This window comes from Chiroxiphia lanceolata, chromosome 3 (genome assembly GCF_009829145.1).
Source record: "Chiroxiphia lanceolata isolate bChiLan1 chromosome 3, bChiLan1.pri, whole genome shotgun sequence".
Lineage (NCBI taxonomy): Eukaryota > Metazoa > Chordata > Aves > Passeriformes > Pipridae > Chiroxiphia > Chiroxiphia lanceolata.
In genome coordinates, this window is record NC_045639.1 from 53,000,088 (window position 1) to 53,017,550 (window position 17,463).

Genomic DNA, 17,463 nt, shown 5'->3' on the forward strand with positions numbered 1-17,463 from the left:
TTTGTATTGCAAAGTACTTTTGAGCCATCGCAGCGGAGAGCTGCTGATTCCTGACTGCGGGCAAGACTGCCCTCGGTGGTAGGCGTGGGGCTGGTGGGAGGAGGGGGGTTGGGCAGGGAAAGAAGGAATGTCGTGGGCAGGGTAGGGAACCGCATTTTGCTCCAGAAGAACAAAGAGGTGCGAAGACACCCCCGGCTGCCCGAGGGAACGCGCCTTCCCTTGCCGAGCCGGCGCTGCCCGAGCCGCTCCCGGCCCCGCCAGGCGGACACCAGGTGGCGCCATTGTGCCGCAGCCGGGCCGGGAGCGGGATGTGCTCCTGCCCGGGAAAGGCGTGGAAAAAGGCAGCGTCTCCGAGGCTTGGGCAGACGGCCGTAGGCACCGTCCGGAACGACGAGCAACGGAGCAGCCCGACGTGTGCCGCTGTGGGAGACGCCAAGCGCTGAGGTCGCAGTTGGGGGTTGCAGCGCTTGCCTCCACGGGTAACCGGGGCTGGCTTATAGGCTCTCCGAAGAGGGGAGGGGGGAGAAGCCTTCAGGACTGTAACTGCAAAAAATAATGTTTTACCAACATCTTTACCACTTTTAGAACCGCACTCAGCGTTATTCAGTTGTCGGTCGCGGATGGAGGTCCAGGGCTGCGTGCGGGCTGAGAGATCTGCACTGATGGCTCAGGACATCTTTATCCACAGAACTGTTTCTCCTTCATGAGGCTTTTGAACAAAAATTTTGATGGTAACGAAGCATAACACAAAGTTGAGAAGAGGCTACAGACTATGTCCCCAAAAAGTCAGGAGCCAGGAGTCAGTAGGGGATTTTCAGATATTTAACCCATGAAGTGACAATTGCTGGTGCAAATTTTCCTTTGGGGATGCAGTTGTAAAGCATTCAGTGAACACTGTCAGCATGCCAGGAAAACTGTGGCTCAGGGAAAGAAAGAAAGCTTTTCATCAAAAGCAACTCTCTTATCTAAAGGACACAAGAATAAATCTTAGTACATATCTGTATGTGGATTTTAATACAACAAAACCAAGACAAGATTGCATTTGAAAACTTTTTAAAACTTGGGCAAAAGTTAATATATTAATCTTTTTTAATTTTTTATACTGTTTGTCAACTTCTTGCATTTCACTTATCTCTGTACTATCACCAGAGTGGTTTTAGATTGGACATTCAAGAGTGATATTTTTCCTAATTGTAGGTTAGCTTCTTGTCAGTTTAATTATACCTGAATAGGTGCATATGAAGCTGAATACTCAATTTGGTCAAGGTTTTTTTTGCCAGTTGGGCACATACCATATTTCTGGTTGTGTGAGAGTTTTTAAATTATATAATCTCATTCTGTGAACTTCACAAAGTAAGCAAAAGATTGAGAAGACTCACCTGGGTCATAACAGTGGCTGGGCTCTAGTCTGGAGAGATAATCTTTACTTGTTACATCTTGTTCTGGGGCGATTTGGGTGAGGTGTGTTTTAAAGATTTGTAACATCACTGCTGTTGAGCTGGAAAGTTGCATGAATACATCCAAAGCTTTCCTCTATTGTGCCCTACTGTGCTTCTGAATGTCTCATTTAGCAAGTTATGAGTGATTTGGACTTAATCGGAGCAATTTTTCGACTCATGCATTCACATCAAGAACAGATCAGATGGTACAAAATGTTCTTGAATGTTCATGTTCCTATAGTAATACTATTACCTAGGCAAAACAATCTTTCAGTTAAAATAGAGTATACCAGTCTTACTTTCCTAAGGCTTAAAGAGGGTGAACACAGTAACACACATCAGACTCAACAAGATGATTTCTGCCAGACAAGATGATTTCCTGAGAGTTAACATTCCAAATCTTACAGCTACAGAGTCTTAAAAAAGCTGACAAAGAGGTTTTGAATACCTTATTCTATAAGTTCTGACCAATGTAAGATCTACCTGTTATTACTTGGTAAAAAAAAAAAAAAAATTGCTTACACTAAGAATGAATCTTATTATAAGTGCATATGAAGTTTCTCAGTGTTTCCATTCTTATAAAAGTAATTTTTCACCTGTGTATCTGTAGTTTTATACAGAATTGAAAGGCTATATAGGCCATATGCCTCTAATTATTTACATTTAGGCTATAAATGCCCTTAAGAAGTCTAAGTTTTAAAAGCCTGAGAGTTGAGGGTGGAGTGTATGTAGGGATATCAAGCATGGCAAAGCATACCTTGTTAGCAAAAGGTATTTACTTAAAAAGGCTAGGTGGATTACAAGTTGTCCTGTGTCAAAGCTAAAGCAAACAGAGTGCTTTGGACTGTACTGTGAAGTCCACATCAATGTTCCTACAGAGGCAGTAATGAACTTTTGCTCTCTATCCCCAGCGACTCCACTAGTTCAGGCACCAGCAGCCAATGTGCTGTTCCAAATATTATTTTATGCATTCCTGGGTTTAATGCTCCCAGGTGACTGTCAGGGTTAACCAGAAGGGTGTTTTCTATACAGCTTCTGTTTGGGCAAGCATGGTCTTGGACTGGGAAAGTGTGGATTCAAGAGTGTTAAAATTAAGTATACTCAAGTGGCAAGCATTTCCCTGCCTGGATGGAGTTTACAAATAATTTTTCTACAATACTGTTTTGTGCTAGTTATTGACCTTGCCGAAAAAGATGAATTTTACACTGACCTGCGCCGCCTTACTCAAAAGGTTCCTGCAGATGATAAGATCATTATCCTTGGTGATTTCAATGCCAGAGTAGGAAAGAACTTTGAAGCCTGGAAAAGAGTATTAGGCAAGCATGGTGTTGGAAACTGCAACGATAATGGTCGCCTTCTGCTAGAATTCTGTACGGAGCAACAGCTCACCATCACTAATACTATCTTTCAGCAGAAAAATAGTCTGAAGACAACCTGGATGCATCCTAGATCTAAGCATTGGCACCTCATCAATTATGTCTTGGTGCGACGGAGAGATGTTCGCGATGTCCACCAAACCCGCGTGATGCCCAGTGCAGAATGCCAAACAGACCATTGACTGGTGCACTGTAAACTTAACCTCAGTCTTAAATTCAAACCTAAAAGGGGTGGTATCCCAAGGAGGAGACTCCAAGTTAACAATCTCCAATCAGCCACAGTGAAAGACAGATTCCAGGCAAATCTTCAAACTAGGCTCAAAAATCACTCTATAGATTCTATAGATCCCTCTCCCGAAACACTTTGGCACCATATTAAAACCAGCATCCTGCAGTCCTCTGAAGAACCCTTGGGTTTCTCCTTCAAGAAGAACAAGGACTGGTTTGATGAAAACAATCAAGAGATCCAGGAATTGTTGAGGAAGAAGAGATCTGCTCACCAAGCACACCTTGCACTGCCATCCTGTCATGTAAGAAAAGCAGCCTTTTGTCTTGCATGCAGCAAGCTCCAACAGAAACTCCGTGACATCCAGAACAAGTGGTGGATCGATCTAGCTGAAAAAACTCAATTATGCGCAGATACGGGTGATCACAGAAGATTCTATAAGGCCTTGAAAACAGCATACGGGCCTACATACCAGCTTCAAAGCCCTCTACTCAGTGCTGATGGTCAAATGCTTCTGACAGATAAAACCTCCATTCTGAATCGATGATCTGAACACTTTCAGACTCTTTTCAGTACCAACCGTGTAGTTCAAGGCTCAGCAATTCAGTCCATCACACAACAACTGGTGAAGAATGAATTGGATATTGCCCCCACTTTGGGAGAAACTCTTAAGGCCATACAGCAGGTGAAAATCGGCAAGGCAGCTGGAGTTGATGGAATTCCTCCTGAAGTCTGGAAACATGGGGGCCTTGCACTCCATGCTAAATTTCAGGAGTTTGTACTGTGCTGTTGGGAACTAGGAGAACTACCATCAGACCTTTGTGATGCAGTCATCATCACTTTGTATAAGAAGAAAGGAGCTAAATCAGACTGTTCAAATTACCATGGTATCACTCTGCTCTCCATTGCTGGCAAAATCCTGGCAAGAATACTTTTGAACAGACTAATACCAGCTATTGCAGAAGGAATTCTACCTGAAAGCCAATGTGGTTTCAGAGCCAACAGGAGTACCACAGACATGGTATTTGTCCTCAGACAACTGCAAGAGAAGTGTAGGGAACAGAACAAAGGTCTCTATGTAACCTTTGTCGACCTCACCAAGGCTTTTGATACTGTGAACAGAAAAGGTCTGTGGCAGATTTTGGAACGTTAAGGATGTCCCCCTAAGTTCCTTAAAATGATCATCTCACTTCATGAGGATCAGTGCAGCCAAGTCAGATATGGCAACGCACTTTCTGAGCCCTTTCTAATAACCAGTAGTGTGAAACAAGGCTGCGTTCTTGCACCAATCCTATTCTTTTTCAGCATGATGCTCCAAAGGGCCACAGCAGACCTCGATGATCAAGACAGTATCTACATCTGATACCGTACTGATGGAAGCCTATTCAACCTAAGGCAACTGAAGGCCCACACCAAGACCTTAAATCACCTTGTCTGGGAGCTGCTTTATGCTGACGCCGCCGCCCTTGTCACCCACACAGAAGCAGCTCTGCAGCGTTTAACATCCTGCTTTGCAGACGCTGCTGAGCTCTTTGGGCTGGAAGTCAGCTTAAAGAAGACAGAAGTTCTCTATCAACCGGCACCTCAGGAAGTCTTCCATCATCCTCATATCACCATTGGCCAATCAGAGCTCAAATCAGTCCAGCAGTTTAATTACCTAGGTAGCCTCATCTCCTCCGATGGTAAGATTGACAGAGAGATAGACAACAGGTTAGCAAAGGCATATAGTGCTTTTGGAAAGCTGGTCTACTCTGTCCTCCAATCAGGAGGTCTGGAGACGCACTATCTTTAAAGCTGCTGCTTCTTTTGAGAAAGCATGCAGGATCACTCTTGAGGAGAAAAGACAATGCAGAAAGTAACATACTGTGAAGGAATGATCCAAATTGCTGATTAAAGTCTGCCCTCAATGCTGTCACCCTGCATGTAAAAAGGCATCAGGCAAATATCTTTTCCTTTTTTTTTTTTTAAGATAATGTTCTCAGTTCGTCATCTCAATTGTTCTTACTGCAATCCTTTTGACCTTGTTGCGCTACAAACAGCACTACCCCAAATAAGCAGTCTTCTGCTGTTTATAATGTCTGACATTTATTAATGAATCATCCTTGAATTTTCCTTGAAATACTTAAGTATATTTTAGAAAGTTTTATTTTTTAGTTCTGGAATTGAATTCTTCAAGGTGATTTCAGTACATATATGTATTTATAGATATATCTACTGAAAAATTATTTATGACTTTGTTTTAGTTTGAGCTTCCCTCAAAAGAAAAAATGGATATGTCTGTAGTTGGGATTGACTATAAAACATTTTTTAAGTCTTTTACATTATTTGCAAGCTGAAATCATAGATTGTTCTATCCTTGTAGTTCTGCTGTTACATTTAAAATGATGCAAGCATGGTATAATTGTTCTGCAAATGCATTGTCTGACCTTTATTTTAAAAGAATTGTCTTGTTAGGAGCAGAACTAAACATGACTATGCAGCTGTAGGAAACAATGATCACTCTACCTTGTAATTGTACACTACAATCAGAAACAGGATGGCACAATCTTCAGGACTAGAACCCCACACAGAATAAGAAAGCATTAGTAAATGCTTTCTGGCTAAGTGTATCTTAGCAATGTTGTAAATGCCACAGTAGGTGTGACTCCAGCACATTTTTGCATCAGGTTATCCAAACCTTCTACAGGCAAATCTGACAAACGTTACTTAAAGGTAATTTCCAAGACTTTGCTCTCCTTTCCTGATTAAAGCAGTTTACTTTGAAATCAACACAGATTTACAGTGTGTGCCTCTGAGAGACGTAGCTGGCCTGTAAATTAAACCTTCAATTGCTTTTGAACATGCTTTTTTCAATAAAGTAGTCTTGAGGTGGTTTCCGTGGTGGTGTGCTGAGTCTGACACTATTATGCCACGACAAGTGCAAGGTATTCATGGTCAGTCAAGCTTGACAAGCAGGAACTGTGTAGTAAACTAACTGGGGTTCCAAATTATCAGGCTGTCATGAGTAATGTGTGGTTACAAATGGTTCAAAAATTCTCTTACAACCTCTGAAATTTTTAAGTACTTGAGAAAGAGCTCTTTATGTGAACCTATGTCTGTAAGAAACTCAGAAGTTCAACGGAAAATTTATTTCTCTACTTTTAGTTACAGTTTAAGCTTTTACAATGGTTATAGTGAAGGAGGACTGAAAATGCAAATGAAAGAGGAAGATGAGGTAGAATTAGTGAAAAAGGACAGAGGGGAGAAATGTGCTAAAGCTCAGTAAAAAAAGTAAGCAACTTTTTGAAAATGCACTGAAAAATTAAGTAGAGATAGGCAGTGTACATGGAGGATGACTTGTAGCTGTGCATTCAAAAAAATTGTGGAGAGAGTTACTGTGAAGAAAACTGAGCGACATCCTCTTATCTGAAGCTACAAGGGACGAAGAACAGATCTACTTTCCTGTGTTCTCTGCCTACTGGAACACCAGTTCTCCCTCCTGACAGTTGCATGTCGTTTTGAATCTAACACTTGCATGTAGTTTCCTCTGCTAAGAGGAAACAAAAAAGTATTGCTCACTTGGATGACGGATTTCTTAAGAGCATTTGCCAGTTTGATCTCTTGTTTGATCTCTTGAGTCTATACTTGGACTTGTCCTTGTAAGAAGTACGAAAAAGGCAGGCATAGCTATTTTACCTTCTCTTATGGGGAAAAAAAATGCACTAAACAGCAGATCAAAGGCCTATTCGGTCCTGCTTTTCTCTCTGATTGCAAAGCTTGGTGTTTGCATACACGCAGGAAGTGTGCCCCATCATTGCAAATTCCACACTGATGTGTTGGAAAGCAAGTGGGATCTTGGTTTGCAAAACTAAAGCTTCTGGTAAGAATTTCAGCAGTAGTGCCGAGTAGTGGAACTGCAGAAAGCTTGTGCTGTGCAGCAAGTTGACACTTACTCTGCTGTGCAGTACAATGAGAAATCTCCTGGCTCTGGTACGTTAGCAGTGATAGTGCAAGTCACTGAACTAGATGCCTTGTGGGGCAAGATGGCCTTGCCCCAGAATAAGCCAGTGTTTCTGCACTAATACTGTTTTCATATGACTTCATTTGTACGCTTGCTTAATTTAGAACATGTAAGTGCAATCGGAGATGTATTACAGTATCCATTCTGTAACCTATTTCTCATTCTTGGATGACAGCCGGCTCCTTATGAGATCAGAGAAGTACTGTACTCCCATTCTCCTTTCTACTGCTGGAATTAAATAGGGGTGTTAAAAGGCTTTGCTATCTAAACTCTTTAAGTGGTAAAAATATTTGTTTAAATGTCTGTTACAGATCTACAGCAAGTAGGTTGAATATGGGGGGAGGGAAATCACTTAGTTTCAAATTCAGACTCTGCTTTTGAGGCCAAGGCTTTGTGCATGTACCTCTAAGTGTAAATCTTACCCCTCCTTCTCTGGTTTCTCCTTTATTGGAGTAACTTTTATGCTTCTGGAAAAAATATTCTGGAAAAGCAATTGTGTGGTGGTTTTGTGATCACTTTGAAGCCAATTTCAAAACTTTTTCTGGAAAGTTTTTACAGCATGGTATTCCATTCATTTTAATAAGGAAAATTAGGCTTGCTTCAATTTCATCTAAAAGGAAAGCTACCAGATGCTGGAGGATTGTTTGTAACTTCAGTATTTCAGTAAGTTTTCCAAAGGAGTACAAAGTAAATAGTTTTAGCAGTTATTCTTGTAATACAATTAGTATCATTGTAATAATTCACAATAATTTGAACAGAATCATCTCTTCATAATTTTTTTACTCTTAATTCCCACAGGAAGAAAAAAAAGAACGAAAGAGGAATAAGAGGAACAGAGGCTTTGTGCCTTCTGGTAAGCATAGTGTGCTTCTCTTAAATCATCTGTGAAAAGGGTTTGCCAGACGGTTGCACTGAGCTATGCAGTTCATACAGTATCAGTGCTACTCAGATTGGAAGGGACCTGGGGAGCTCTCTGGTCCAACCTGTGTCTCAAAGCAAGGTCAGTTGTGAGCTCTGAGTAGCTTGCTAAGGTCTTTATCCCATGGGACCTTGGAAAGAGATAGAGACTGCACAGCTTTTCTGGAAAACCTACTTCACTGCTTGGCCATCTTCACAATGGAAAAGGCTTTCCTTCAGTTGAGAGGTCAGAACCTCTCCTGCTTTAAGTGAAGACCAGTGCCTCTTGACCTCCTGCTATGTAGGAGGTCTGCAAAAAGTCTTAGTCAATTGCTTACAAATGATCAAAAATGTTAATGAGCCTTATTCAGTTCTTTTGTTTTGCAGGTATTGGCTGCTAGTGGGTGCCCTCCCTACCTCATGGCCATCTTTCTTTTCAATCTGAATAGACCTTGTCTCTCATAACAGGGCATTTGCTCTTGCCTCCTGGCCCTCTTGGTGGCTTGAGACTGCAACAGCAGTGGTTGTTTAAAGATAGGCTTTTTCCCTAAGTAAGCTGGCTGGGGGGTAAGGGTGGAGGAACTTCCAATTCTGTTCGTGAAAAGACTTAATAATTTCTCTTGTGTTTGTATAAGAATGGAGCTGTAGGATTCCAGGTCTGCCTCAGATGCTGGGCTTATCTTAATTTATAACTTACCTTGTTTTTGAGTAAAACTCAGTTCAGTTTGTAAGGCTGTGGCTCAGGCCTGAAGTGGGATCTTCACAGTCCATGAAGAGCCCTTGTGGCTCTGGTCTGAAGGGTACTTGTGAGAGCAAGAAGGTACAGTCTATCCAGAGCCTGGCTTAGGGTTGTCACTGGAAAATAATGAAACAAAATTCAAACGGGAGCCTAATTCATGCTGTCATATGTCTCTGTGTCAGTAGAGTTGAAAGAACATAACCAAGCAAGGGGAAACAGCAGCTAAAGACAAACCTAAGGTTTCATCCTCAGTGGTTCTGAGCTCCTTCAGGCTCTCCCTTATGAAGGTGAGTCATGTGGCAGCTTTGTGTTTGAGGGAAGAAACACATATGCCCTGGAAGCAAGTCTTCCTGTTTGATAGAGCTGTTGCTGCTGGGATTTCTGAGCTGAGCAAGGTGTTTGTTCTTCAGGGGGAGGCAGGTGCTCTGCTGGACTGGCATGGTGGTGCAGGTATGGGTGGCACTGCTGTTCATGGAACTGCACCCTGTCCACAACTTAACCTGGGAACACACCCTGGGTTGTCAAACAGAAATGCCTTAATGCCTAGGGATGAACTTGGAGACCTTTTGGTGTTGGATTGTTAAGTCATAATACTCATGTATTAAGTGCACTGGATCTCGTGATCGATTTGCATCACGATTTTGTGGGTTTTCTTCTTTCCTCTTGATAAATAATATTGATTACTAATGGGCTTATTTAATTGTCGGGGGTTATTTGCCCTCCCACGTCTCGCCGATTCTCTCTCCCGTTGCTTTTCTTCAAGCCTGCGTGCCGTTCCCGGCTTCCCCGGCGGGCCTTGATAGGAGGAGGGTAACGCGAACCGTCCGGGGATCCGGAAACGCGAGAACGGCGTCCCGAGAACTCCTGGACTTGCCTCCGGTGACGACACAGAGAGGCGTTTAACATCGCGCTCCCGTAACCCTTCCCTTCTCGCCCGCTCTCGGAGGAGGAGGAGCACGGAAGCGCAGGAGGAGGAGGAGGGGATCGGGCGGGGCGGACGCGCCGCCATCCCGGCAGCGCCCGTGGCGCGGGCGGTATGCGGGTGCCGCCCGGCAGGGGGCGCTGTGGCCGCTCTGCGCCGCTCCGGGTGCTGCGCTGCGAGGAGCCCCCGCGTGTCCGCCATATTGGCGCCCGCGCCGCAGCCGCTGCGCGTTGTTCGCCCATCTCCTGCCGGCGTGGCCGCCCGGAGCACAGCGCGCCAGGGAGGGAGGACGGGAGGGAGGGAGGGAGGGGAGGGGAGGGAGGGGAGCGCCGGCGCCGCCGGGCGGGAAGCGGGGCGAGGAGGAGACGGAAACGAGCGGGGCCCCCCGTCTCCTCGCGCCCGCCCCCTGCGCCAGCCGCCATGGAGAGGAGGCCCGGCGGCCCCTGAGCGAGGAGCGCACGCACGCACCGACCGAGACTTGTCCCCGCCCGGCCCGGCCCGGCCGCCATCCGCGGAGAGAAGGCGCCCGGCCCCCGCCTCCGCCGCGACATGGAGGCCGTGAAAGCCTTTAACAGCGAGGTGTGTAGCCCTTTCTCCACGGCTCTCCCTCCTCGGGGCCGGGGAGCGGGCGGGGCCCCAGGGCCCGGCGCCTTCCCTGCCCCCTCCTCCCCGCGGGGAGGGTGCGAGAGCCGGGGGGGGGGCCGGGGTTGCGGGAGCGCTTCCGCAGGCCGGCCCGGGGCTCCCCCCCGCGTCGGGCGGGAAAGGGCCCTTGTCGCCGTCCCTGGGAAGCGGGCGGGTGGAGAGGGTAATGGAGACGCCCCCCCTTCCACCCAACTCCTTCCGCCGTGAGGCTGGGGGCGGCTGGAGGGGAAGAATGGATCTGGCGGCGGACTGGGGAGAGAGGAGGGCGCGGGAGGAGGAGGAGGAGGAGGCCTCTTTCCTGCGCCTGGCCTGCAGTGGGGCGGGTGATGCCCGGCCAACTTCACGCAGCGGCCAGAGGAGGCTGCGCGGGGCGGCGTGGGGGGCTCCAGGACCACCAGGCAGGGGGACCGTGCCCTTCCCCGCCTTCCCTCTCCTCTCCTGCCACCCTCTTTCTCCTCGCTGCTTACATGTGTGCCCGCAGCCCACCAGCGCGCATTTTTAACACCTCGTGGAGCTGTGTTTTAAATCTGGGGATGGGAATACAAAGGCCTTGAAGGCTTGTCTCCGTGTTTGAGCGTAGTATATTCGCAGTGGTCGAGATGGAAGCAGACATTCCCTACGTGCTGCACAGAGCTTAAATCCTGCACCGAAGTACTGTGCAAGAGAGCGGGCACTCAAGAACACATGCTTACAGGCTGAGGTATTGATACGGCACCTGGCTTCTCTTTTGTGCCGAAAGTTAATGTTTATTTTATTGCAAGATGGTTCTTGTGGCAACTCTTTGTTCCTTTCATTGTCAGTTTGTAGTGTTTATATTCTGAAGTTAATGTAAAAGCAAGGAAAATGAATACGTATTTTTCTTCTTACAGAGTCATCCGTGTCAAAAAGTAGATTTTTACTTATATTGACCTTAGAAAGTATCATCTCTGATTACAATATATACTTCTACAGACCGTTCACATATTGGAGCTCCAAGTTGCTCTCTCACCCACCCCTGCGAGAATGTAGTGTGATTTTAAGTAACGTGGTTCCATCTGACCTGTGGTGGAACGTGTTGTTTCTACAAGCTACAGTAAGATAGGTTTTAAAATAAGCAGGTACTCTCCAATAACTCAGGAGCAGTTATGCAGCCCTAACTGATGTGCAGTTCTAGGTGTTGCCCTTCATGCAATTTGAATTCTTAAGTAGAAGAAAACACATTGTGGCTGCTAGAAGAAAAATAAACTTTATTTTTCCAATTTTATTTGGCATATGTGGGAAAAGGAAGAATTTGGTCACAAGAACAGAAGAACATAGGGTATTTAGACTGTTTTCCTCATATACCTATAGTCTGAGCAGAAGTCTTCACTTTAATATTGAAAAACAACTTATGACTGGCTTGCTGAGTGCTCAGGTATAAGTACTGTAAAATGATTAAGTCTGAAACTTAAGGTGACAACTACTGAAGAGGAGAGCTTTACAATATGCTTTACATTTTCTAAATGCTTGAAAAACAGTAGCCTTTGGGTTGTTGGAAAAGAAAAGGCAGAATATCAGACGGACATTTTAACCAACTTATCTCTTTTATAATACTATTATGGTATTAATAGACAGCATCTATAGTTTAACCTGTATCTCTGTATTTGGATGCTGGGCTACACTGATTGGAAGTTTTAAAGATATCATGACTAAACCTCTGATCCTGGAAGTAAATGGTACAAGACTTGCTATGTTTAGGGAATCCCAAGTGTCATTGCTAGCCACTCTGTAACAATTCTGTACCCAGTGCAGAACATGACTTTAATTTAACTTTCCATCATTGTCTCTGGTCAAACTTACCTATACATATTTTGCATTTTAGAACTGAAATGATTACTAAATATTTAAAGTAGATGAAATGTATTGCTGTACCCAAATAGTTTTAACTTAGAAAATATTTGCACTTCACTTGTAAAAATCATTTACTTTGTTTATGTTATGTTTTAAGGTCACGTTATGCTCCAGAAATCATGTCTGACTGCTGTTCTAAAGTTTTTTGTCTTAAAATAGATATACATTAAATTTCTTAGCAGGTGGGGTAGTCTAAATCATATCAAAACTTTTACCATACTTTCTCTTATGCAGTTTGCATTTGGTTAATAATTTTATAGCAGTTTATGTAGCTTACTGGTGAAAACAAGGTGATGCTTAAGAAAAAGCATTCCAATACATTTAAACATTTAAGTCTGTAAGTTGGGTACTTCTGGGCTTGATTTGTTTGTTTGGGTTTTTTTTAAAAGAAGGAGTTGTGTTTGAATTCTGTAATGAAGCTAAAATGAAGGCAGCTGTCCATCTAGGTAGTACAGCTTACTCCAGACTTGTGTGTGAGTTGAGTAGTGTCTTGTTTTATAGCTATCCTATATAGCAGTCAGGATTGAAGTGATTAATGTAGACTTGTCATTAATTTGATTAGGAGGAAATATTTCACATTTATTTGAACACTGACTACTGGAAATAATGGTGGCTATTGCGGAAAGCTGTTCAGCGTCTAGTGATGATACGTGGCATTGTCAGTGCTGCACCTAATAGTACATACAAATTAACCCTAACATTTAAAGTCTTGGAAAAGGTATATTTAAAGCTGAGAATTAATCATACTCCTAAATAAAACATGCTCAGTGCTGTTTTCCTGTAATGGTTGACATTTTGCTTTTGATTAAAACTGCTTGGCAAATGAAAATTAGGATAATATACAACTGACTTAATATACTGTTGAGGTAATTGGCAATGTTTTATACCACACAGTTTATCATTTGCTAAGCTGGCATCATGAAGGCTAATGATTGCAGAATCCTTTTCCTCCAGGTCGCAGTTCAGGCCTTGAGTTTTTTCTGAAAAGCACGAAATCAGAGTCAAGAACAGGTTTCTGACAGAAGAAAATTACTGAAATGTTTCAAATTCTTTATATGCTCTATAAAAAGAAATTGAAATGGACTAGAGGCAAATACGTATCCTCATAGTTCCAGCACTCCGATGATAATGGTTTAATTGCAGATGTATAATTAACACTCAGTATTTGTTACATACTCAGTTCAGTGTTACAGGTCTTGCTGTCAGCTTCAAATCTAGCCATTGTCACAAAGATTCCAAGTACTGTACTTGAAGTTGGTTTTGGGTGCTACACTCTCCAGAGTTTCCTTGCAATACTTGTCTTTTTTACAGTGGCAAGCTTTGTATTTCCAAGTTACTTTTCACTTTAAAATGTGAAGATTGTGTTCAGACAAGTTTGGAAAAAAGGGACCGATGGATGCTTTAATTCTGAAACACATTTAATTAATTTTAAATTTCTTTCTATATGAATATGTAGAATAATAGTATATAGTTTTACAGGCATGTAAATAGTCATAGGACTGTAATTTATTTTAGGGGAAATGGAGATCGCAACTTCATTTTTAAGTACAACACAGACTGGATACTTGAAGTTTTACTTTGTTTCGCCATATTAATTGTACCTGTAAGAATGAAATAATAGGAATCTCGAAAGGACATTTATTTAAAATTTAAAGGGCAAATTCAAATTAGATACTAATTTAAAACCTGCAATAGTAATTCACTGATCTAGTTCAATTAAATGTAGCATTTCTAATAATTGCAAGTTTATCAATATCTTTAATCACATACAGGCACACATCTCTTCATATAAGAGCTTCATTATGTCTTGCTGTCCATGATATGATACTTTTTTTTTTTTTTTTTGCATTCTCTTTATTAAAAACAAAGCAAAAACATCTCATGTATAAGCTATGCACACTTCGGTCAAATCACTGAAAATTACTTTCACTTTGAATTGCTGAGACTGGCACTTGCAGGTTTGGTCCACAGCCATTTAGAAGGTTAGAATGGTAAAACCTACTCAGGGCAGTTTGATAGCATATCTGGGTTTGGAATTTACATTGTTGAATCCAATACAGAGTAGTTGTTAGCCTCCAATGCTACAGCTTTGAACTGTTTTTGTATTTGTCAGGCACAATGTATTATGACATTGGAAAGGCGATTGAGAAAAGGGCAGTTGTTCATTTGAGCATATTTTGTATAAAAACCTTAGTTCCTCTTCTCTGTAGAGTTGGGTGCTGATCTTTTCATATGAAAGTGGTTGTCCTTGCGTAGTTCATCAGAAAGTGGAGTCCCTGAGCTTTTGGTGTGCATAATGGTCTTGAGAGTCCTGTAGGATGATAAAAAGTACATAAACATTACTACTTCTGGGTTCACTTGTTATTCTGGAATTGTCAGTGGTAAGGATATAGCAGACATTTGACCGTTTACTAGTAATGCTGTTGTCTGTATACTCTATTTGCATTTCATGATATGTTGGTCCCCCTTATGACATTTCTTTAGAAGATATGTTTTAAATGTCAGTGAGGAACAGTTCAGTGGACTACAATTTCAGAAATATGACCCCTGGAAATGACCCACATTTTAAATACTGAGCATTGAAGTACAGGTGCATAGAAGTACAGAGGGCTAAACCAAATATTCTGTTTTAGACTACTTTATTTAAATGGCATATTGCAAGTCAGTGAGGTGACTTTTTCATGAAAGAATGCCAGTTGAAGCTAAAAAAAGCTAAATGGTATGCCTCATGAAAATACTAAATAGAGATTGATGCTGAATAGCTGGGGAAGGTAGAAAAAAAGGGATGCTTTTTGAAATGAGGAACCAGGGCTTTGATTAGTGCAAGTAGATACTAGCAGTTAAGTATGAGGAATAGTGAAGAGACATGTAAGCTACTCCCTTTGATTCTGCTGCATGTTTCATGTTGGCTGAAGCACCTGAAACGTCTGCAGAGCTTTTTTCCCCCTAGCTGCTGAGACAATGAGAAAACCTCTGTTCCTCTTCTCTGCCTCTATGTTTTACTACTCGTAAAAAAAGTGTGATCTTCTTTCATATCCTCTGCTATTTGAAGGACTCGGCAACTATGATAAGTTTAAAGCTTTCTTCTTTTTTGTTTATCTGGTATCACATTTATGATCTGATATTTGTAAATTTTATTGTAGCAAATTGGGATATAAGCTTTTGGTTTACTTGTGAGTTAACTCAGTGATCCTTAGATCTGCATATGGACATTCATACAACTGAGTTGTTTCTGTTTTTTGTTTTTAACCTCTGGAGTGAATGGGAAAAATGTCTTCCCTTTTATTTCACCATATAGTACTTTTCAGAAAAAAACACTGAATCTTTATATGAATTCCCTTAAGATACAACAAAATATGTAAGAATTTGTTAGCTTCCTGTTTGTTGTGAGGAACATTAAGAGCAGTATTAGTGAAACGTATTTCAGTCTGTTGTTTTCCAGCAAGAGTTGAACTTTGCTGGCTCACAACAGTTTTTTTTCCTTTTTTTTTTAGGGTGTAGGGAGAGAAAGCCCTTTTCTCTTCAAGATACAGTAAATATTAAATTGGTGTTGACCTGATTAAATGTGTCTCCATGTATACTGAATAAATATTTACAGTTTTAATATCACCTTTTCAAAGACTTATCTGACCTCAGACTTTCACCAGCCACAGGATCTTGACTTCGGGCCTTGTAAAGACGTGATCACACAAGGCTATGTTAAAGGCCCAAAATGTTTTTATTGTTTTTGGTGCATATCTTGCTCAAGAACCTCATTCCTTTAGTAAAGTAGTATAGGGCAGACATTGATTAGTTTTCTGTCTTAGATACATACACTTTGAGTCTCAAACTGTGGTCAGGATTAGATCCCTATGAGTCTGGAGAGGTTATGTAGATCTCTAGGTTCTGCTGAGTCTCCTATGTTGTGACTGGATAGTTATAAGCATTGACCTTACTTGCTACTCATTTAGACAGCAGTGAACTGTTTTGTAGTTTAAAACAAATGCACTTCTGAACTCTCATAACTTCAGATCCTTTCATTTTCAACTGCTTACTAAGATCATACCTGGGGCTATAATCTTTGACAGTGTGCTTGAAATTATCCTAACAAGTCTTATTTGAGTTATGCCCCATCCCCTGAGGTGTTGCAGGCCGGACTGGATGAGGCTCTGAGCAACCTGATCCAGTGGAACATGTCCCTGCCTATGGCAGCAGGGTTGGAACTAGATGGTCTTTAAATTCCCTTCCAACCCAAACCATTATGATTCTATGATCAACAGTTTGCTTTCCTATGGCTGTTGTAAAAGTGGAGTCTAGTAATCCAGATGTCTTTCTTACAGGAAAACACCCGCAACATTCAGAACGAAAGTATTTGATAAAGCATATTTCTTGTAATAGCCTGCTGTTTGTACTGTTAGGCTTTTGGCAACTGAGCTACCATTTGTACAAAAATGACTACTGTGGATATACAATTTATCATTATCTTTCCACTTTTTTTTTTTCCAAGAGTTTACCTGCATAACTTAGGTGGTTTTACTAGATATACTTTTTGATTGCATGAGGTCGTGGGAGTTCTTTTCTCCTGTCTTTGTGGTTATACGAGCAGGTAACTGATGGGTATTTTTCTGACGCTTTGACATTCAGAAATATAATGCATGTTTTAATGTAATAAACTACATATGTGGAAGGTAAGGCTTATCAGCTTTGTTACTATGTTTGCTGTTGATCGTTTTGAGGGCTGGTAGAGTGTTCCCATTTGAAGTGAAGGCACAAAAGAAGATGTGCCCCAGAGTGGCAGATCTGATATCCAGGAATGGTGGTTTGGGTGGATGGTGGCTGAGCAGTAAAACAGTGTAGGGTAACAGCAGCTGAGAGATTGAAGCCTTCTGTTTTGGTAGCCTCGAGCTTCTTTATTGTGACATTCTTTCTATAATATTAGTGTTGAAAGATTGGAGTAAATATTTTATAAAAACTTATGAGACCTGAACAAGGTGCACTGCTTTTATGCAAGGAAGTAAACAGGTGTCTTACATATTTGAATTGGAACTTATTATTGAAATAGCATGCATTTCGGGAAAAGGTATTTTAGAAGATCTATCAGCTTGCATGTTTGGTGTAGGTTTCCTTATTTTTTTCCTCTGGTTTTGGTACTTATTAGTTATTTTCAAAAGCTAAAGTAGAATTAATTATGTGCATTCTTTGCTTTCCACTCCTGTTATTCCATAGCTTGTTTCTTCTCAAAAGTGCAGAGTACTATATATTTCACACACTAGAAAACTGTTGGTTTAAAAATTTTGGCACCATGGCATGACTTTATGGGGCTCTCAGTGCATAATTTAGAAATTAGTATGATAGATAAAAATATAATTCTAAT

The 17,463-nt window shown here is 42.0% G+C and overlaps 1 protein-coding gene and 1 long non-coding RNA gene across 4 annotated transcripts in view; one reads left to right on the top strand and one right to left on the bottom strand.

Moving 5' to 3' along the window:
• Positions 1-338: 338 nt before the first annotated feature.
• Positions 339-9,535, bottom strand: LOC116785239. Its single transcript, XR_004356443.1, has 3 exons — positions 8,912-9,535; positions 8,636-8,793; positions 339-914 (listed from the first exon to the last, which is right to left on the bottom strand). It is a non-coding gene; the product is annotated as an uncharacterized LOC116785239 (long non-coding RNA).
• Positions 9,536-9,950: 415 nt separating this feature from the next.
• The window catches only part of SCAF8 (SR-related CTD associated factor 8), an 85,906-nt gene continuing 78,393 nt past the window's right edge, over positions 9,951-17,463 (top strand). For all 3 annotated transcript variants that reach the window (XM_032683967.1, XM_032683966.1, XM_032683968.1), the window contains exon 1: positions 9,951-10,178. In XM_032683967.1, the coding sequence (XP_032539858.1) occupies positions 10,149-10,178 (30 nt within the window). In that variant the 5' untranslated portion in view covers positions 9,951-10,148. The remainder of the gene's footprint in view (positions 10,179-17,463) is intronic.